Source organism: Vulpes vulpes, chromosome 1, assembly GCF_048418805.1.
Source record: "Vulpes vulpes isolate BD-2025 chromosome 1, VulVul3, whole genome shotgun sequence".
NCBI lineage: Eukaryota > Metazoa > Chordata > Mammalia > Carnivora > Canidae > Vulpes > Vulpes vulpes.
This window is the reverse complement of record NC_132780.1, coordinates 103,025,438-103,048,400: the sequence shown is the minus strand read 5'-3', so window position 1 is coordinate 103,048,400 and position 22,963 is coordinate 103,025,438. Positions and strand designations below refer to the sequence as shown.

Genomic DNA, 22,963 nt, shown 5'->3' with positions numbered 1-22,963 from the left:
TCGCCTGAATGGAGCGCTTGTCTCAACAACTTAAAAGGGTATTGTCAAACAAGACAGAGCACGACAACACAAATAAACGAAGGGGACAGGGTGGTGGGATCCAGATTCAGCCAGCCTCAATACTGCTTAACAGAAGAACGTATTAATGACCAATTACAGGAACAACTAATCTTAAACAACTAACCAATGTTCTTCTACAATCATGGGACTCCAACTCAAAGAACAGGCCTCAATTTTCAATTTTTTTTTTTTTGTCGTTGTTGTTAAAAAAAAATCCCTTCAGTTGGAACTGCTAGGTTTCTAAATGACAAAGCTAGTTTAAAGTTCTTACCAGAGAAACATCTTTTGTGAATACCCCAAGTGGCAAGAATCCCTCGACCTATATGTAAGGAAGGTACATAAATATGGGGGACCAGCACATTAGACCATAAACACCAAGTTATATTCAGAGGATAAAATGAAGTATAATAAATAAAAATTTGAATTTTTTTCAAAAAATTAAAAAAAAAAATGAAGTATAAGACATTATTTGGTTTCTAAAGTTTTAAAACAGAAAAACTTTTAGGATATTGTGAACACAAGCTCTGAAGTGGCTTAAAGTTATCGGTCTTAAATAATTCTTATCTATTTATTTGAGAGAGGGAGAGAGAGCACCGGCAGGGAGCCTGACACAGGGCTTGATCCCAGGACCCCGGGATCATGACCTGAGCCAAAGGCAGACGTCTAACCAACCGAGGCACCCAGACACCCCAGTCTTAAATAATTCTTAAGGAATCAAGTTCACAGCACAAACCCACCAGGGTAACGTCCTACAGGACTTTACGTGACTGGAGTGATGTGTTAGCTTTCGAGTGTCATAAACACTCCTCAAACTCTGATAACAAAAGACTACGAAATTCAGATTCTTTACATTGTCTTCTTTATCATTCTCCCCCCACCCCGACACACAATAGGATTTGTAGAGAAGTCGCTATCTAGTATCTAGTAACCTCTTTGCTTTCTCTCCTGTTGTCTTCCATTACTAAGTGTGGTACAGAGATAGCATGTGGCAAAGATGGAAGGAGAGATCCCCATGGTATAACCCTCACAGGGTAATAAAACTCCTCAGTCCCCTAGCTCGGTATTTAAGTCCAAAGCCTAGAAACTTAGGCCCAAACCTACCTACCTGGCATTGGGTTTTTCCAGTGACCATTTGCCTAACTTCCTTCCATGAAGAGCATTACAATAATTTTTCAAACAACCAGTGGTGAAATAAATTCAGAAGCATTTTTTTTTTTATCTAGTAGGGGAAAACAAACAAACAAAAAAAACCAGAAACGTGATCTAGGATCTCCTATTAAAAAGCCGGCAAAGGGCACTCATAGTTTAAGACAGGAAATTACATTGTGATTTAGTTTGATATCATATACTACCATCCACTCAGGATTTAAAGGTCATCAAGACTCTATTCCTAGTCAAAGAGCTGATAAGAGGGAAAAGGATAAAAAGCTTGTAAGTTTTCTCTGCCATAAAACTACCTGTGCCTCTTCAAAGTTTTATATGTGACGTTTCCAGTCAATGTGGTTTCATAAAGTATGTTCACCATCATTCACCAAATATTTTTTAACGAAGAGAACCATACACGGTGTTTATATTTTAGTCAACAATCTCTTATCCAAGCATCTTAGGCACAGTAGTCAAGGACCCCTGAGTCCAAGAATTAGTCCATCAATTCACGACGATGAAATATTATATAAAGAAAAACGTCATGTCTCAAAGACAACATCACTGCTCCACTGAAAAGTCAATAAAAAGAAGGTGCTGTTTTATCAGTTTTTAAACCGTTAGAGCATGACATGTAAGCTACTAGAATGGTAAAACCCCAATTTATAATGGAAAGAAAAAGGCTCAAAATGTTAAAGACTTGGGGGAAATATAAAAATATAAAAATAAAAATATATTTATAAATATATATATATTCCCCCCATATACATTATTTCCCCCCAGTAGCATCTTTGGGTCTGTGTGAAAGACTAGTTTGGGAATTATTTTTAAAGAGCAAGAATGATGAGGCACCTGAGTCAGTCAGTTAAATGTCTGACTCTTGGTTTCGGCTTAGGTCATGATCTCAGGGTGGTGAGATCAAGCCCTGCATCAGGCTCCATGCACAGCACAGCATCTGCCTGAGATTCTCTCCTTCATCCCTCTGTCCCTCCTCCCATCGTTCTCTCTCAAATAAATAAATTCCTTAGAATAAAACAAAAATAAAGAGCAACCATGAAACTTACCAATAGATGTTTGTTCCCCACAATATACAATGCAGCACATAATAGAGAAAGACAGCACTCAGGAATATGGCCACTAGGTACCCTCTCATGGCTGGCCCACCTGAAACACAGGAACGAAGTCCCAAGAAAAGGCAATAGTTTGTTATGCAGATGGGTTCACACAAAGGCTCAAATACAAGATTAGTGAATCAACAGAGAAAGGGAAACAGAGGCCTACATGATGTGCGCCTATTGTTTTTGGAAATACCTACTAAATTTGCAGGGAAAAAAATTATTTTTTTTTCTCTCTCAAGTGGTAAGTCAATCCAACGTGACATGTAGACCAGTAAACGGCACCATTGTTTCAAAGCTGGTGGCGTCCATCCTACTTTCCTAAATTAGAGAAGGAAAGAATTCACTCAGAACAAAAGTTTGCACATCTGCTCCATATCCAAAACTTTCTTCAGAGACACTAATATCTATTTTCACTCTCTCAGTAGACAGTGAATACATGCCCTAAGATGTAAGCAAACATTGCATTTCTTCGGTGCTCAAAATGATTTTCAAATGCTCTACATTGTAATTTTTACAAGTCCTTTTTGTAACTTTTAAAAACTGAGGAGCTCCCGGCCCACAGGGCTCAGTTGGTTAAGTGTCTGACTCTTGATTTTGGCTCAGGTGGTGATCTCCGGATTGTGAGATCAAGTTGGGCTCCACACTGGGTGTGCAGCCTGCTTAGGATTCTCTCTTCTTCTCCAAACACACACACACACACACACACACACACACACAACTTTATAAAAACAGGAAAAAAGCTACTAAAAAGTACTTCCCACATCTTCAATTTTTATATACTTTTAGGTTGTACCCATTTGATTTTTCAGTATCACAGCACAGGTAAATTTATCTAATTTCTTACTTACTTGGGCACTACATAGACCACATAGTCCATTATACAGTTTTAGATAGAAACCTGGACACAACCCTCTTTTGAATACAAATTTAAAAACCCTTTATAGAATGTATATGTACATATATATACATATATATATATATATATATACCTCACCATATTTAGCTCTCACTTTTGCTTCCGAGAAAGTTCTCACTTCCCCATGCAATTAAATGCAAAAGGACAAATTTAATATATGGTTCCTTTTTGTTTGTTTTAGGTTCTTACTTATTTATCCATGAGAGACAAGAGACAGGCAGAGACATAGGCAGAGGGAGAGGCAGGCTCCCTGCAGGGAACCCGATGTGGGACTCGATCCCCAGACCCAGGATCACACCCTGAGCCCAAGGCAGATGCTCAACTGAGCTGCCCAGGTGTCCCTAATATATGGTTCTTATCATAGATTTCAATGCGGGTGCTTTTAAACAAGTATACTACAACTCTTTACCTCTTAGGAAGTTTCTGCTTCATCTAGACAATTGCACCTACCACTCCTCCCACTCCTATTCGTATCTATTAACCTCAATCGGGGCAATGCAGTGTAGACACTGCGAGTCTGGGTAGATACATTTCCACATAATACGATGCTGTGTCCCTTGTGACAGTAAAGTAAGTGCACGTGGAACTCTTAATATAAAACACTCCTTTGCCTTCACAAGCCAAAGATAACAAGTATAACTTAAGCTTTCTTTGATCACGTGGCATCATCTTAACAAATGTCAGAATTGTGCTGGGCTCCTCTGGAGCCAGCGACGGTGTGGGGACTGTCTGCTAAGCAGTCCTTATCCAGCAGGGATTGGTTTCCCCTCCCTTGCTTTCAGCTGTGGCTTCTCAGGGCTAGACCGGTATGCAGCACCCCTACATGCCGTTATTATAAGGGAGTTAGAAATGCCTGTGTAAAGAGAAAGCAAATAGAGGAGTTAAATGAGCTAAACTTTACACATACTTCTAACTCAGGATACATAATGCTCATGAAAAGTCAACACTGCTTGGCAATCGGATGACATGAATCATGTTCTAACTTCACTAACTCCTGGCTTGGCGGCGGGGGGGGGGGGGGGCTTAGGTTAAACAGTTTACCTCGTCCAGCCCCAAGTAAACTCACGTGTTTACAAGGGAGACCACACAGCCTACCTCTTCGAGCTATGAGGTAAATTACCTCAAAGGATGGGCATCTGACACAACCTAGGACACAAAACATGCGCTAAGTTTGTGTATTTTACTGTTGGTTTCCTAAAACTGAAGTCAGCTGTGCTCTTTGCCTAAGTAGCAGTATGCATGGGTTTTGACAACGCCCAAGTGAGCCTCGGCCTGTCCTGACGCAGCCTTACACGGTGTTCTCACTGGCCTGGCAGGAAGCCCCACGGCCTCTGACACCAAAGGGAGGAAAGCATGTGAAAAATATCTAGGTCTGCTGCTCCCATCTCCTCAGGCCTGTGCATCTCTTTCCACTGTTTGGTCTTCCTCATCCATTTGTAACGTATGCTATCTTGACATGTTGTGGTTTAAAAAAAAAAAAACTGCCTTAAGTTCTTTATGGTTTAAAAAAGCCAGAAATAAACTGCAGGATTATCAGTAGGTGAAAAGAAAGAAAAGAGAAAGAAGAAAAGAAAGAAGAAAAGAAAGAAGGAAAGGAAAGGAAAGGAAAGGAAAGAAAAGAAAAGAGAAAAGAAAGAAAAAGGAAAAAGTATGGTTCTAGGTTTCTTGAAAACTTGGTAAAACCCAAGTGATGGGGGAGAATTAAGCTTTGGACTGTCAATAAAAGTCTAAGACATTGAGGCGTTTGGGATGTTAGATGCATCTGTGAAGTGGCTAATTGAAGAATCAAAGAGAAGTTAGCCAGCCCAGAGCCTGGCCCTTGTATTTGTTCAACAAATGTAGTTTTCCTTCCTTTCCCTTGTAGAGTTAATTGAGAAAAGTCAAGGAAGTGGGTGCCCAGCTGGGTGCTGAAAGACAACTTGTCGTACACGTAGGCCGAGATCATATTAAATGCTGACCAAAGGCCATGAGCAAAGCTTCATGACGACAAAATACAGGCCTACCGGTGCTCAGAGGAACTGATGTGGACTTGGCTTGTCTCATCCCTTTGATTGATGTGACCTTAGCAAAGTTCTTCCCCGCCCCACATGCGGTTATTACCCGAACACAAATATAGGATACATATTAAAGACTCCAAAGAACACAATGGGATTATTTATAGATCCTGCGACTCCCTTGAAAATACACTGTAAGTAACCCTTTTTTTTGTAATATATGTTGATGGTCACAGGCATCAGGGGTATTTGGTAACTCAGTTCTGGAATCCACCTGTTTGTACCTGAAATAGTTTTAGGAGTTACTTATGACTGTCCTGGAAGGTATCTTACCATGAGCCAATGTAGTCACAAAACAATCTGTTTAAGTGCTCAAATAGTCAAGGCTCCACCTAGAATAACATCATTTATGCAAACACCCAACATGGATGCCACTTACGAGTACCAGCAATTCTTAAAAAACCTATTCTACAAGGAAGATAAAACAGTATATGAAGGTCTAGAGAAACAACTCCATATTTATAATTCGATCTGCTCATCTGTCCTCCAGAACGAACTCTTTGGGAAATCTGCACATTATTTTGCAAAGCACAGAAGTAGAAGTAACCGAGATTTTGTGGTTTTTCATTCACAAATATGTGTTTTAGCTGAAAAGTCAGAAGTGTGAGGCATTTTTTTTCCTTTAAAAAAATTACACCAACTCTTGAAGAGCCATTGCATACACCAGCTGAGTAAAATCTAGGAAGCTTAGCCACTCTCTTGTATTTCACGGGCAATACAAAGCACATCCAAGTTGCAAAGTAGACTTGGCCAGTCAGGATATCCTTGTGATAAACATGCATAGTTCCTCTGCTTGGTTGTAGGAAAAAAAATTTCACTAATAAACAAATTCTCTAATTATAATTCCATAAATGGAATGACCATTTTGCTTTGAACAGAAGATATCAAAAGAAAACCAGAATTTAACCTAAAATGCCTGCTTTAAGGGGGAAAAAAAAAAAAAAAAGCAAGCCTTCAGAAGAGCTTCAATCATCAAAAGAAGTTTCAAGATCTTGACATTAAACCTGACAGACCCAGCTTCCTGCTGGATCAGCAGAAATCAAATCCTTATTTCTTCTTAAATTATAATAGACTGACATATGAATAATCTCCATACATCAAAGGGAGCTCAATCTTGGCAACGGCTTTCCCTCCTCTTTAATAAAAAGCATGTCTCATTTGTGTGGAGTTTTAAAGTTCACAAAATGCTTTTAAGTCCCTCACTTCATTTAAGGCTCAAACCGGGCTTGATAAATGGCAGGTTGCTACCATCTTCCTGATGAAGGAGGAGGAAACTCAAAGTCTCTGAGGTTGAGCTGCCCTGGGTCACACAGTTTGGGAGACAGAAATAGACTTAAGGTCTGACCATTTCTTCCTCACAGTTCTATTCCTGGTGTCATCCTGTTTCTCAAGACAAAAGGCATGAGGGGAACCCAAAAGAGAGTTCTAGCCTATAACTTCCTGACAGTGCTCCCATGTGGTGGCTGGAGTTTCCAGAGGGTGAATTCAGATATCCGCGGAAGGGAAATGGCTCTAAGGCAGCGTGCCCCGCAAGGGATGTGGCAGTCCAAGGGTCAGCACCAGATGGGAGCTTGCTAACGAGAACATTCCTGAGCCCTAACCTGATCCGAATCTCTGGAGCTCAGGAATGTACATGGAAACAAGTGCCCTCCAATAGAATTCTTGTGCATACCAGAGTTTGAGAAACACTGCCCTGCTCTACTCCAGGGAATGATGGAGGGGGGGAAAAAAAATCATGGGTTTCCTGAAATCCAGGGACCATGACACAGAGGTTACAGGAGTTATCCTAACAAGGCTAGGAGCTCCCTAGGGGGAGTGTGGAGCATTTCTAATACCCGGCACACAGGAGAGGTTAAGCAGATAGCCGTTGAATGTAGTTACACATCCACTAACTAGATGCCTTTTGGGGGGGGGGGGGGGGCAGAAATGTCTAGCACATGGCAAATGCCCAGTGGATAATGGCTGATTAGAATCATTGAGACAGGGGCGTTCAGAACATGCTCATTACGTGCCAAGGCAGATGATAAAGGCTTCTGGTGCTCTAGCTCATGTAACCCTCACAATCGCCCCATGGAGTGGTAAACATACAACCCCACACTGTGGACCAGTAACTTTCCTGAGCTGCTAATGAACAGAACCAGCCCGCCAACCCTCATGGATCAGACCAGAGCCCATGCCTTATACCGCCTCTCTCCTGAGGGCAGCTTCCATAAACGGGTACAGGCCCATCTTTTTGATACCAGACTAAACACTAAAAAACATTTCTCTAATTCATCTTTCCTACCAGCTCCTTAAACAGCATAGATCCTAGGGATTAAGGGAATCAAGAGGTAGGTCGGAGTCACAAACTGGGATGAAGCAAAACCCTATTACTTGTTCCTCCCAACTCATTCTGCTGGATTTCAGGAAATCCATCTTTTTTCCCCCTCCATGGTTCTGTTGAGTGTCTTAGAGCAGCATTTCTCAAACATGAGCACGCAGGAGAAGCAAATAGGAGGGTGCTTGTTTCAACACACATTCCTGAGCCTCAGGGCAAGCTTGATGGCATTACTTAAAAGGACAAACCAAACCTATGAAATGACCCTTGAGAATGGTCAGATCTTTATTTTTGGACTCTCCTAATACCTTCTCAAACCAAAGGAGTTCATTTTGCCAAGAACCAGCTAGAACAAAGCATGTTCAACAGCAGTTCTGAATTATTCTATTCACCAAGCACAAAAACCCTGTGGGTATCTCGACATCATACAACATGAAGGAGTGAACTCTCTTCGTGTTTCCTCTTCCAGATGCTGGGGACACAGACCTGGCCTATCTGGCCTCTCTGTGACATTTCCTCTATACCCAATGCCCCTCTTGTCCATAGACTCAGGCCCACCCAGGCTCTGGGATGGATCCTGGCCCAAGGAAAGGGAGCCTGAGGAGCCCTGGAGCTCAACTGTTTGGTCAGGTTCTGGTTGATTGCACGCTGACCTTGGCCAGCTCTTTCACCAGCCCTGAATCCTGTTGCTGGCTCACTGGATAGGACACCCTTGTTTTCCAAAGTCTGCATTCTTTGCTCTCCCAGCCACCCCAGCAGCTCCTGCAGTCAAACTTACAATTTTTCAGTAGCTCAGAAACCACGTCTCATCCAACCTGTTCCCCAGGCTCTGTGCCACTCCAGTGACTGACAGTGACAGCCCTTCCACCGCTTGGTCTCATCTCACACTTCACACACTGCTGCTCAATGGCCTGACCCAACAACCCGCATCCTTGTGCACATTAGAAAAGAACATCCCCTCTGGCTCTCCCCAGCCATGTGGGCCCGGATCATAGGCGGTGTTCCCTGTTCCAGGCTCACCCCCACTGCCTTACCAGGTAGCCCCGCTGACAGCCTACATTCCATCAGCCCTCAGAGAGTCCCTTCTCCATTCAGGCCTCCACCAGTCCTCAGCTCACAAGGACACACACAAGACTGTGTGAACTTGGCCAACAGATCATACATCCTGTCTGCCTTCCTTTTTGTATTATTGCTCTGTTTAGGACTCTTCTCTGTGACCACGTGCCCATGGGAGCATCAGCTCTGGTTCTGGCTATTAATGTCCAGATTTTTTGGTTCAACCCCATAGGGTCCCTAAGCCTCCTAGGCCTAGCCATCTCCATATAGCCCAAGCTTCAACAGAGACACACAGGACCCCCAGTGGCCTATGTAAAGGGCTCTGTGCTCTTTCACTCATTTGTCACCTCTTTTTAAACTATGGTCCTTATGACTAATTGGATGATCCAAAAATGTCTGGTAGCCTCTGCCGTCTGGTGATCATGTAAATGACAGCACAATATATGAAGAACTAACTGTCCAACAGTACCCTAGGCCCTTTCCACACATGATGAAAGCAAGTATATTATCATCCCTATGTTAGAGATGCTTACTCACCAGAGCAGTGGCAAGAATTCAAACTCAGATCTGAGTTTAACTGTACATACATTATGGAAAACTTTTAAATTGTACATATGGGAAACTATCACCGTTTTGTTTTTTTTTTAACTATTACATCATGAACTCTACATTCACTTAGTACCTTTTTTTAAAGGTAAAACAAGGGAATGATACACATTAAGTTGCATGCATTTATTAAAATACACTTAGAAACATAATATGAAAACATGTTCACTTTATAATTTAAAAAGTTAAATCTTAAGGACTCAGTCTGATGAGATTTCTACTAGAAGAAAAATTCTCGCTAGGCCATAATTAAAGAAAAAAGTAGCACATACAAAATTAATATGCCATATTATGTCTGAAATGTTGAGTTACTATTTGATACAAATTTAAGGGGAAAAAATCTGACATTACTGAGTAAATAGAAAATGTGATTTACACACCATCCCTCCTCTCTCTGGTTTCAACAAATTGGACCAACAGTATACATTCTGTCTAGATTCAACAAATTGGACCAATTCTATACTTTCTTGATTTCTAAATAGTTTTTTTCTGTCTGCACGGCAAAAGAAGAACACGTATAATTAACTTTCTTTCTCTCTTCTTCTCCCAATTCTTTGGCTAATGCAAGAACAGGCAGCTAGTTCTACACACACACACACACACACACACACACACAAACACATATTCTTTCAGTCTTTCAAGAAAGCCAGTGCTTTTGCCAGATTTCATCCCAAGCATATGTAGACAGATCTTTTTACTTAATTAAAGCTAAGCTTCCACTGCCAAAACAGAGGACCAAATCCTCTGCTGAAAATTGGGTGTGCTTACTGCAAAGAATATAAGAAAGAAGTGACTTTTCAGCAGAATTTTGCTTTTTAATAGCACAGTGGGACACACTAAAAAAAAAAAAAAAATCATTCAGCTAATAGCATACTATTCTGCATGCTAAAAATAAATGAACTGAAGTTCCTGTTTTCAGGATCTCTCCCTTCAGACTCAGCTACATCGAAATACACAAAGAAGCTTTTAAGCTTCTCATGTTCCTACTGTTTATTCATATTTTCTCCTAGAGACCCATTTCTTTTCCTGGAGTGGAAATTTTCTCTATTTTCTTATATTAAACCCCACTGATAAGATAACCTCCAAGGAATATTAGATGTTAACAGGCTAACAGGATGACTGTGGTTGATTTTTTTAAATTAACTTTATTGAGATATCATTTTTCTATAATAAGATTCACTTTCAGGCATACAATTTTATGAGTTTTGACAAACGTATACAGTCCTGTAACAACTCTCAAGATCATACCGAACATTTCCATGATCCCCATCCCCATGTTGCCATGTTCCTCTTTATGGCCAAATCCCTTTCCCACAATTCCTAGCCCAATCTATCACTATCCTTTTGGGTTTTTTTTTCTAAAAGTTCACCTAAATAGAAGCATATGGGAAGTATCTAACTTCTAGCTTATTTCAATTAACATAATGCTTTTTTAAAAAGTGTACAGGTTGTTGCCTGTCCCAGGAATTCACTCCTTTTCATAGTTGAGTGGCATTCCATTATGTGGCTATTCCACATTTAGCAATTCGCCAGCTAATAGATATTTGGTTCTTTGTAGTTTCTCCTGTTATGGTTAGTAAAGCCACATCGAACATTCAGGTACAAGTCTTTGGAAAAACATATGTTCTCGTGGGTCAGAGAGCAAATGTAGGTTTAACTTTATATAAAAAAAACTTTATACTGTACACTGGAGCCTATTCCTGAACAGATTTGCTTCAATTCCTCAGTTAAAGAAAAAAAACAAAACAAAAATCTCCACCCATAACAATTCAAGTTGTTGATGCCATTGAATAATACAAACCAGAAGGACAGATTCACCTGTTAATGCCAAACACTCACCATGGGTGTGACACCAGCGAGGAGAAACAGCGCACAGTCGGAGGAGGGGACGGTCACGGCCCTTCTGCACAAGTCTGACTATCTGTTGGGAGTCCTGAAGTGCAGTAGTTTAGACTCCCACTATCCAAAGTGGGGTCCATGGAGCAGTAGTGGCATCACCTGGGAACTCGGCAGAAATGGGGAACCGCAGCTCCACACCCTAGAGCCACCGAGTCAAGTCGGCACTTCCACGGGCCCCCAGGTGATGTGTGTATTTGAGAGGCACCAACTGAGAAGGTCAGAGAAAGAGGCTACGTCCCACAGAGGCCCGGGGCTTCCGAAGGAAGGGTTTTTGAGGGGAACTGGAAGCTCATTCTAAGTCCTCGCTATCTCTTCTTTAAAGTCTTCTGGACTTGACCTTTAGGGTTTCCAGTCAACAGAATTTTCTCTGAAGGAACCAGTCAGAGTGTCTCTGAAATAAGCGGCTCTGAGAAGAATTTCCCTCACATTCTAGGGATTATTTGTGGTTGCCTCGTAAATCCCCTCAACACGTTCATTCCTGTACTGCTGTCGGCCGGATCCTTCCACTTGCTACGACTATCGCCCCGATACTCCCGGCATTTTGGGGAGGAAATAGAGAGCACCCCTCACCGTAACTACAGGACGCGCACCTCAACCTGCACGGCCTATACCGGTCCACGGACCCACCCCCGGGCCTCAGCGACGGCATTTCCGATCATCGGTGTTCACAATTTGAACCCAGGAATTACACACCTTAGAGCTGGAGAGTTCAGGGCGCGCCCACAGAGGAAGGCTTGGTGTCACCATACGACAGAAGAGGCGGCCAGGATCTAGACAGAGTTGCCAACTTGCCACAGGGGACCTCACTCACAAGCAACAGAGTCGGGGGCGCAACAGGACGCTTGTACGGGGCCTTCCCTCCAGCACAATTCCGGTCTCATGGTGGGAGCACGGGGACAATCCACTGGTCTCTGTCTTGACGTGGTCCTCTCCAACCTCCACAGTTTCCAATTCCCCAACCACCTCCTTTGGGCGGCACGTCACAGGCCTGGGTCTCCCTCCCCTACAGTCTCTGCCCACACCTCCAGCTCACTTCCTCCCGAGCACACGTGAATGTGGGTGCGCGCAAGCTCTTCTCTTCAATCAACGCTGCCTCCTAAACCCACGTGCCCACTTCTTCTCAGCTTCTAGCAATGATCTCTAATCTCTCTTCTCTTTAAAGCAACCCCCGTGCTGCACCTGGTGTAAGAATCCTCCAAGCCCAGCTCTCATTTTGTCACCCACCCCACAGGAAAACCTTCAGTGGCTTCCCACCGTCTGCCCTACCAACGTAAAATCATTTGGCCTGGCATTTAAGACTCCTATAATTGGTCCTTGCATCTTCTCATCTCCCCCTCCATGGAATCTATTCTTTGCAGGGAGCAGCGTGATCAGGTGTTAAGGCTGCCTGCACGGCATTCCCCCCCTGTGGGTTCGAGTCTCAGCTCGCCATCTCTGACCAGTTATAGAACCCTGGGAAGTTGCTTAACCTCTTTATAACTCGGTGTCCTCAGCTGTCAGGTGGGACTAACACCACCCGATAGAGCTATTGTAAGTGGTAAATATAAAGCAGTTATGTAAAAGTCTGGCACATGGTAACATCTCTCCTAATCTTGTTCTCATTCTTCTCTTAAAATCAATGAAATATTAACTGCCCATGTACCAAGCCCTTACTGAAAAGCGAACTTTGTAACACCCTGGCAAGGACCCTAAAGAACCAACGATGTTAGGCTAATAATAGCCTTAAAACATCAAGCATCCACCACCACGCTAGCTATTTCCCCACATCCATTTCAACATCTCAAAGTATCCGTGATAGGAAGACTTACTCATCTGCTTCTGAATAAAAAATGAAAGGCATCCCAGTCGTAGTAGTAATCCATCATCAGCAAAACTCACGCTAGAATTAGACCCCATTCCCGGCTGTAGAAGCTACACCTTTTTATGCTTTTCATAATAAAACTGCTCTGGAGTTTAAGAAACCAACAACCCGGACGTGTAACCAGTATGCCAAATTTATGTCTTGATGCAAGAAATAAAATCAAGAACTCTGCAAAGAACTGGAGTGACAGTTGCATCTTACACCGCGATACTGTTGAGGATTCAAAGACTGCGTTCTAGACTCAAAAAGCAATGCCAAGGTCAATCGGCGATGCCTAAGAAGGGAAGGATGAAGAGCTAAGGGTCGGTAGCCCTAGAGAATGGGAGCAGAGAATGAAACGCTGCAACAGATGGCAATAGAAACAGTTTAAATGTTCTGAACACTTACATAATAGAGCTGTTCTACATATTTTACATATGTGATTCTTTTAAATCCTCAAAACCACCCTTTAAGAGAGAGACTACTGTCATCTCTATCACCGAGATGGTGACACTAAAGCACAGAGAAATTATAACGTACACAAGAATCCCCAGGTAGTAAGGGGCAGGCACATACCAGAACCCATGCCCTTCACCACCAGGCTGCAACGACTCGGAATATTTCCATCTGATGCCGGAAGATGTAGACTGGCAGGCAAGACAGTTCTGCAAGTCACCAAGATGACTACACCTCGGGTTCCACTAAATGAAGATACATCTGGCCGTAAGAAACCTGAAGAGCCGGCCCTATGTCCAGCCGAAGTTTGGGATGTTCAAGAGGTTTGCAGGCTCAGCAGCTCACAATGCTAGGAAGGGCTTTGAAACCACTCATGAATAATACTGGTGCAAGGGGTGAAGAGATTCCCAACGACCAAATCCCAAAACCACTGTGAATGTCCCAATTTGCCAGTACCACTCAAGCATTACGGGTGTCCTTCACAAAAACAATTTTCAAACGAAACAGTAACATAACCCGTTTGCTTGTAGAATAACTATGTCCTGATGAACCTTAACAAATCTGAAAGACTGTACAGAGGCACAGGTAAAACATGGAGCTGATTCCTGATGGATACCTTTGAGCTCCAGAGCTTCCAGAGCTTTCTCAGAATAAATTTATGAAGTGAGGTTTTAAATGTGTACATGGGTTCCAGGAATGGTAAGGAGGCTATCCCTAAACATTATACTAAGGTACTTCAAAAAAACTATTAACTGCAGCACTTAAGGACAGCGAGGAATTAGAGTTCACTCTATGGAGAACGCAAGGCCCAGAGAGGGCAAGCATCTAGCCCAAGGTTACACAGCTTGTTAACAGCAGTTTCTACAATAGCTGTGATGTGTGTAATGTTCTAGTTTTCATTTCAGCGTTTTTTACTCTTTCACTTCCAAATTGGTCTATAATAGTCCCAAAGAAGATCTATTCACATTGAGAATAAAAATAATGTTTAAGGGGCATTCAGCTGGCTCAGTCAGAAGAGCATGCAACTCTTGATCTTGGGGGCAGGAGTTCTAGCCCCACACTGGGTATAGTGATTACTTAAATAAACTTTACTAATAATAACATTAATAACTTCTGTAGCTCAACTTTGGGATATGCTGATGACTCACTGGTTACATGAATAGTCTCAGGGACCCTCTGGCCATATGTTGAACTAGTAAGAGATCAATTTATAGGCATTTTAAAGTTATTTGCTAGGGGCGCCTGGGTGGTTCAGTCGGTTAGGAATTTGCCTTCGGATCAGGTCACTATCCCAGGGTCCTGGGATAGAGACCCACGTCGGGCTTCCTGCTGGAGCAGGGAGCCTGCTTCTCCCTCTCCCTCTGCCTGCTGCTCCCCCTGCTAGTGCTTTCTCTCTCTCTCTCTCTCTCTCTCTCTCTCTAATAAATAAAATATATTTTTTAAAAAGGCACCTGTTAGAGTTGGCAACGTTGCATGAGAACATTTCAAGGGTTCAAGCTCACATCTAAGAAGTCTGAGACAGTGGTAGTGTTGCCTTTGCTTACCTGCACTTTTAGAAATCTGTTTCCCAAAGGCGCTCTGCTCCTGAAGGTGAAGGATGTGATGTGGTGAGGGTCCCAGAGGCCCAGGAGCCTGGCTGCTAAAATGTTGGAGTCTCTCCACAGGAAATAACCCAAGATAAAGGGTTGTGCTGCTTCTTCACTTGCAAGTGCTGAAAGAAAACACAAAGATAGCATGCTTATTAAGAAGGGATCTAAGTGCCCAAGAAAAACTTTTAAGCCATTAAAACATTTTTAATGACTACATCATTTTAGTAAACTCACTTCTGACCCCTCCCAAAATACTCGATAGGATAATGAAATTACCAAAAACAAGACAAAAAAAAAATTCCAAGAACAAAACCAGCAGCATATATTACATTACTATCATTCATGACTGGTTAGCCATGGGATCCAGCTCAGTCTCCTTGAGGAAAAAAACAAACAAACCCATATCCAGCTCAATTAATTCAAAACAACCTGGTAATGAAAGAACCATCTGTCTTATTTTTCAGCTTCTCTCCACACATACACACAGCTTTATTGTTAAATGCAGAGGTGAGAGAGGAAGCTGTCGCTCTGAAAACCCTCCGAGGAGGAAGGGAAGGGAGGCAGGAAAATGAGGAGGAGGTCAAGGATGAAGATATCTAGGAGACAGTGAGGGGAAAGGAAGCATGGAGAAATCAGAAGAACAACCAGTAAGAATGTGCTGTGGGCTACTTTCTCAAAAACACTTTGAAAAAAGTCTCAAATTGCTCTTGTTATGGCTTTCCTTACACAAGACGAACCCTGGTACAAAAACAACAAAAATGGCACGCTCTGCACTTGTGTTAGTAGAAAATGTTATTCTAAAAAAAATTCGTAGGAAACAAATATAAGAAAACAAAAACCAACAAAAATATGGCAAATACTCTATTTTAGAAGCCACTATGAACTTGAAAGTCCTGCAATCAGGGGATAATTGGGCTTAACTATTATGAAGATCAAACGACATGAAAAAATCTTTAGAATCTACCAAGAAGGAATTTTTTTTAAGATTTTAATTATTTATTTGAGAGAGAAGGTGTATGTGCATGCACACGAGGAGGGGAAGGGGGAGAGGCAGAGGGAGGAGCAGACTCCGTGCTGAGTGGGGAGCCCTGCTGAGTGGGGAGCCCTGCTGAGTGGGGAGCCCGATGCGGGGCTTGATCTTGGACCCGGGGATCATGACCTGAGCTAAAGGCAGATGCCTAACAGACTGAGCCACCCAGGAGCCCCAAGAAGGAAAAATTTTAAAAGCTGAGAACACAAAAATTAGTTCTATGAATAAGACGGATGTGTGTCTGTGACAAATTCCCGAAAGACCCTAAAGAAAAAATGAAATCTGATGTGCTGAGTTGTAGATTACAGGGATTTTTTTTCTTTGAAATTGAAAACTTATTATAGAGACACAAAAATGCTTATTTTCACATTTGAAATGCCAAGTCGTTGATGCATTTAGAAATGAGAAGAAAGGCCAAGTGGTGCTCTTTAGGAGTTATTATAATGGAAGACTCTACCGTGCTGCAGAATTTTGAGCCTAAGGAAATTATGGATAATTATACACCTGTGCTTCAGAATCAGTCTCCCCAAACACAGAGATAAGTGCAGCTCCTGGTTTCCGTCATCTTCTGCCCACTAGTACTTATCACCAGCTGACGTAAAGGAGAAATCACAAATTTGAAGTTAGAAGGGTCCTTTAAAATGATCTAGTCTGAATATTTGGTAAAGAAACCCCAAACAATAACATGCCAGGACTGGCTCGGGGGATGGGGACTTGGTTACCCCTGGAGACGCTTAAATCAAGGGAGGAAACAACGTTGCCCATTCTCATGTTTGAATGACCCCCATGAAGAAGAGGCATCAGCCAGGTTCTGGAGGCTTGAGGAGGGAGGAAGAGGGGCAGGAGGAGGGGACGCTAGGCCAAAGCCGGGAAATGCGATATTCAAGGAGTTAGGTTTGAGCTCAGTAGGAGAGAACTTGCTAATATTTGGGTTGCCTAAAGATAATACAGGAAAGATAACACAGGTGGCATGGTTGGATAGAGTCACTTGTTACTAAAGATACCCTGTTCTAAGAACCACTTGGGAGCCATTTGGAGCTTAACAAACTTAAACGTCCATTGGCATCACTTGAGCATCTTGTTAAACTAGATTCTGATGGTGGCGGGGGGGGGGGGGGGGGGGGGGGGGGGGGGGGGGGGGGCGCGTGAGAATCTGCATTTCTAACAAGCAGCCAGGTGATGCCAAGGCTTCAAGTCAAGAGTGTTAAGGATGTAACTCGATTGGGATGTGATTTAAACCAGTGCTCCCGCCAAGTGCAGTCTTCTAACCACATGACTTCAAAAGCACTCTCCAACCCTGATTTGGGGGCAGGTGACTAATAAATAGGTTAAGGGGTAATTAGCAGGGTTTTGTGGGTCCACACATTCAAAATTCACAAAAGTTTGTATCTTGGTGTCTTGCAGGACCGGCCCCCATCATAATTTTGCATGATGATGCTCATACTTCAAGGCCAAAAACTTAAAGCCAAATAACTACATTGTAAAAATGAACTCAGTATTCAAAAATGCAGTTACTTGCTATTTTTTTTTTTAAGATTTCATTTATTTATTCGCAAGAGACACAGAGAGAGGGAGTCAGAGGGAGAAGCAGGCTCCATGCAGGGAGCCCAACGTAGGACTCGATTCCGGGTCTCCAGGATCAGGCCCCAGGCTGAAGGTGGCGCTAAACCACTGAGCCACCCGGGCTGCCCTACTTCTGATTTCAGTACAGCACAGTTAACAGAGAAGTAGGATGAAAGGAATATGACTATACATTTTCCCCAGTGATCTGTGGTACAAAATCACGTGTCTCCAAAGAAAGGCCAGGAGGGGGTAAGCCTCCCAAGGCTACACTTTGTGGCCTTCTTCAATGGAGGGCTTTGCCTTATTTACCTAGCCCTGAAATCTCACCTCCCTACCAGGCATCCCAGTCCTAAAAAATTGCTTCACTGTTTTGAAACTCCCCGCTTCTGGCTCTACTCCCTTATCTAATAAATCTGGACTTTAATTAGTTCAAAATCCTATGTAAGGTCTTTCCTGGAAAAATACACTAATATCCAAACACAGACCATCCTTAAGTTTGGAAGCGTTCTCGTGTGTCTTTCCCAGAGTAAATACCCCAACCACTAAGATGGAATCAGTTTCCTGCCTTTCTTCTGACTGTGACAGTCCCCCTTCCTAAGGGATTGCTGTTTCAGTTTGCTTCAAAGTTATAAGTAGCATTCTATCCGATTTATAAAAGCCCTTTTTTTTCAAACTGCTTATTTACTTGTCAGTTAATTCTGAAGGAATTAACTAGCTTAATTCTGCTTCTTGGGAAGTAGCACCTGTTAGTTCCTCTTTTGCTATTTTTAAAAGAAAAAAGTGAGTGAGCCTATGAGAAATCAGATGAACATACATAAAATCTTAAGATTAAAGTGTTGGAAATTTTTCTGCTTTTATTTTAAAGATTTTATTTATTTACTCATGAGAGACACAGAGAGAGAGAGAGAGGCAGAGACACAGGCAGAGGGAGAAGCAGGCTCCCTGCAGGAGCCCGATGCGGGACTCGATCCCAGGACCCTGGGGTCACGCCCTGAGCCACCCGGGAGCCCCATTATTCTGCTTTCCACAGCACATGGAAATAGGTGATGATAACTTATATTACTGTCCATCAAATGATTCTCTGAAGCCGGATTCCAAAGATGACGCAAAAATCTTTATAAAGTACCCTTACCCTGGGGTACTTTGTAATATTATTACAAACCAATCCATGTGATAAGCATTTTTTATGAAATCATATAATCCTAGATTTATTTTCTCATGCTAGTAGGTTAATCCTTTTGGCAAAGTGAATTGTATTTATTTCCTGATAAAATTATTGCTGGATGTCTCCACCTTCTGCAATAACTGTTGATTGAATCAGTAAGTAATTTCTCGACGCCTACGCTACGCCAGATGTTCTAGGCACTGGAGATAAAGTAATGAAGGGAAAACAAAACAAACCACCAGTTCGCCATCCAGGAGAGGGGCAGATATTAGCAAGCAGTCCCCAGGGCACCGTTCGGTGACAACCACAGTCTGGCCAGGACCGGGCCCAGGTGGGGAGGACAGGGAGCTCCTTGGAAGAACCTGGGGCGGGGGGGTTCTCAGAGAACTCCACTGAAGGGTTAGCCAGATGAAAGGGGTAAGAATGATAAACCACTGCAGGCCAGGAAAGAGCACTTGCAAAGATTCTGAGGTGGGGACAAAAGCTTTATATCGAGGCCTTGAGGCCTCCGACACGAGTAACGCGGGCACAGTGACCGCTAATCGCTGCCACACGCTGTCTACACGCACTGCTCTGTCTTCTGCTGACTTGACATTGCGATAACTTCAGGATTTTATCAATATTTACAGCTGGGCGACCCTCGTTCCACAGCTAGGGACACGGAAGGCAACTCGTCCAGGGCCTCAGAGCTCCAAGGGGGCGAGCCGGGTCAGCGCCAGGCCGGCGGCTGCGAGGACTCCCAGGGGCCGGTGACCGGAGCTGCCCCCCCCTTCGGGATTCACTCTGTCCCTGGGGGGACATCGTGACGCAGAAACGGATTAGGGCCGCAGCAGTGTCGCTCCCAGAGTCTGCACCTTCCTGGTGGGAACCGGTTTCGTTAGGAAGTAGTACATGGGAGTGTATCACAGGATGTGCATCGAAATCCAAAGGTTAATATTAAAAGCCCGTGAACCCATTCACTGGGGTAACTATCTTCTCGGGGTTCTGTTTTGAATTTTGTAATGCACGTTTATCTTCCCCTCCCTGTCCCTGTTCCTCTTCTCCCAGGAACCACCAGGATCATGACTTTGACAGGGAGCCAGTCCCCTTTTGATTCGCAGGCCCACGTACGCAGGCGCGCACACATTCATAAATATTATATGGTGTGTGCTATTGTTTTAAGTGATGCTGCACATTTACATAACAAATACGTAATATTCTGAAATTTGTGTTGTTCACCCTACCTGTTAGGTTTTGAACTCCCCCTATACTGACGTGCTGCAGAAAGGTCTGGCTCCTTCTTTTCAAGTTCCGTAGAATATTCTACTGACCAAATATATCACAAAGTTACCCATTCCCTACTGGCAGACATTTAGGTTGCTTCCAGAGGACTGATTATCTAAAATCCCATTTTGGAGACAAATTTCCTTTTTTTTCAATCTAGATAAAACAGCGAGACACTGAATCTCACAAATTGCTGGAAATACTTTAAAATAGAAATTTCCCTTATGAATAGGTTTTTTTTTTCTCTGAAGAAAGAAACCTCTGATAATTCAAGTCATAGAGAAATACCTAGATAATTAAAATACCGTGACTCTGAAGAGGGGAAGTTAATAGTATTTTAAATGAGAAAGTAAATTTCTAGTTAAGTTGAATCTATTCTAATCCTGTTAAAAACAAAACATACTGCAGAAAACAGTCTGTATCTTATAACACTTTCTCTTTCTGGGCACACCACACTCGGCAAGAAAAATCAGAGCATTTGAGCAAGTAGATAAAACAAAACAAACGTTTCTCTGGAATTCTTTGTTCTGTGCTCTGGCCAGAAAATAATCCAAGGCACAACTACACAGAAAGATAACCACATTTTTCTTTAGAATCAAGGGATTGGCAAATGCCTATTAAATGCCAAAATCAATGTTTGATAAAGTGGGCAGTTAAAAAAATAAAATGATCTTGCAGTTGTTAGACCTATGAACAGTGGAACTAAAAATAGTCATCTATTTATATTAATGGGACTTTTTAGCTCAAGGTCACTGTAACAAGTATTATCATAAAATGTAAACTGCAGTCAACTCTACAAATCCACGAAGACCCAACTATGGGATTCCTATAACTTTAACATTGTTTTCTATAAAGAAGGTTTCCAGGAAAGCCTCAAAAGGCAGATGTTTTCAAATATGGGTAACTGTTTATGAACGGCTGCATTCTTCACGCTATAAGATAATTTCGTGCAGAAAATGCAAAAGAGAATTCAAAGATGGGCATGCATTTGTCTTCAGAAGAAAAGGGAAGTCAAGTCTCCTAGCAGGTTTCTATGTGCCACTCAGGTAAACAGAAAAATAAATCTGGGTTTCTAATGAAAGTAGTGACTCCAACGCATTGGGGGTCCCAGTGGAATCAGACTATGTGACCCCATTTTCACACAACGAGCCAAATGTTTTAGCACATTCCACAGGCCAGCCAAGGAGATCTCACTTCTAGATCCCTGGGCTCCAGCCCAAGAAATCCTCCCAGGCTTAGGAACACCCTTCCAGGCTTCAGGAGGTAGCCCTGAACCCAACTGAAAATCTGTCCTACCCGCAGCAGTTCAATAAAATAATTGGCCAAGATGGAGCAGCTTCAATCATCCACTTGTCCGTCTGTCCATCCATCCAGCTAACCCAGATATTTATGACTCATATGCCCCAAGGCACAAGACCTCATGATGTAAGGATATCTGAGAAAAGAGAGCAAGTCCACGGTAAACACAAACACACCAAATGCAACCTTCTGTCTCGTTCTAACCCCTCAACTACAGACTCGAGGTGCACATTTTATTAGTTTTCACTGCCTAACGTGTCTATTGTACAGAATACAGGCTTAGCCCAAAACCTACCTTTTTTTTTTTTTTGCATTCTCCCTCAAAGGGCAAAAAGGACATAGAAACATAAACAGCAGGAACTAGACGTTCAAAGCCACTCAGCACGAGAACAAGGCACCACTGACAGACCAGAAACCAAAAGTCGGGCCACTTAAACTTGTGAAACGTTGTCCCCAGGTCTGGGGGTGTTTAAAAATGTCCTGAAGACGTGCCCAGACTTGGTAGTGGCGGGTCACGACATCTGGACGGAAGGGAAGGGACGGAGCCTGTGCTAAGAGCGTTCGGGTCAAAGGCCACGAGCGGCGAGGCCCTGGGTCCCAAAGCAAGGCCACAGGAGAAGAGGCCGGGAAGTGGCCTGAGCGCGCGGAGTCCCCCGGGGCCTCGCGACACTGCCATCCTGGTGGCCGACGAAAACCAATCCTCTGCCACAGAAAGTACCCGGGCACGTAACGTGCCGTGTGGATTTCCGTAGCACTTCCTAAAGCCCAATTGTTGGGCTGCTTTTTGAGCTGAGAGGCCTTTTTTGCTTTCTCACGTGAGACCTGGTCTGTGGGGTGCCTCAGTTCAGCGCAATGACCTTGATTCCCAGCATGCCACGCGGCTTGAAAACAGAGATGTCATCTAAAGGATAGAGCTTGGTGGGTGGTGGTGGTGGGGGTTGTTTTCCTGTCAAGGATGATTTGGACCAGAGGAGCTGAGGAAGCTGCGGGGGGGGGGGGGGGGGGCGGAGGTCACCCCAGTCTGGCTGTGGCAGGAGGGGTGATGAGCCGGGCAGGCGCTGGTGGGCAGGCACAGGGGCTGGGGCGCCAGGCCGTGGGGGGCAGGTCAGGGAACCACACCGGCTCGCTCTGAAAGCACCAGGGAAGAGATAAAGAAAAAGCCCTACAGTGGTGATGAAGCCTCTGTCTTCCCCTGGGGCACGTCCCCAACGGGGAGCACCCCGGAGCAAGACGGAGCCACCGTGGGCCGGGCCGGGGACAGCCCCAGCACCAGGGGCCAGGGGTGCCCTGTGGGACGCAGAGAGGAGGCATCAGGGCACCTGTCCCGGGCTGCAAGGGCAAGGTACCACAAGTGGGGTGGGAGCTTAGGACAGCAGGGGCTGACTGTCTCATACTTCTGGGGGCCAAAGGTCCAAAACAGAGGGGTCGGCAAGGCTGGGCGCCCTCTGCAACCTGTAGCATCCTTGCTTCTTTCTGGCTTCCAGGGGGGCTGCTAACCCTCCTTGGCGTCCCTCTGCTTACACGTGTGTCACTCCAACCCACCAGCTTCACATGGTGTCATCCCTGCCGTGTCCTTCTTCTAAGGACAC

At 43.7% G+C, this 22,963-nt stretch overlaps 1 protein-coding gene across 35 annotated transcripts in view; it reads right to left on the bottom strand.

The window, feature by feature from the left end:
• Positions 1-22,963, bottom strand: part of ST3GAL6 (ST3 beta-galactoside alpha-2,3-sialyltransferase 6) — a 54,872-nt gene that overhangs the window by 21,261 nt on the left and 10,648 nt on the right. For 5 of the 35 annotated variants that reach the window (XM_072721377.1, XM_072721423.1, XM_072721430.1 and 2 more), the window contains 3 exons: positions 15,010-15,176; positions 2,519-2,639; positions 2,268-2,367 (listed from right to left, as the gene is read on the bottom strand). In XM_072721377.1, coding sequence (XP_072577478.1) covers positions 2,268-2,356 — 89 coding nt within the window. In that variant the 5' untranslated portion in view covers positions 2,357-2,367; positions 2,519-2,639; positions 15,010-15,176. Of the gene's footprint in view, positions 1-331; positions 380-1,165; positions 1,280-2,267; positions 2,368-2,514; positions 2,640-15,009; positions 15,177-16,588; positions 16,672-22,963 lie in introns of those variants that run through there. The other 30 variants (XM_072721384.1, XM_072721369.1, XM_072721390.1 and 27 more) reach the window with 15 other exon arrangements.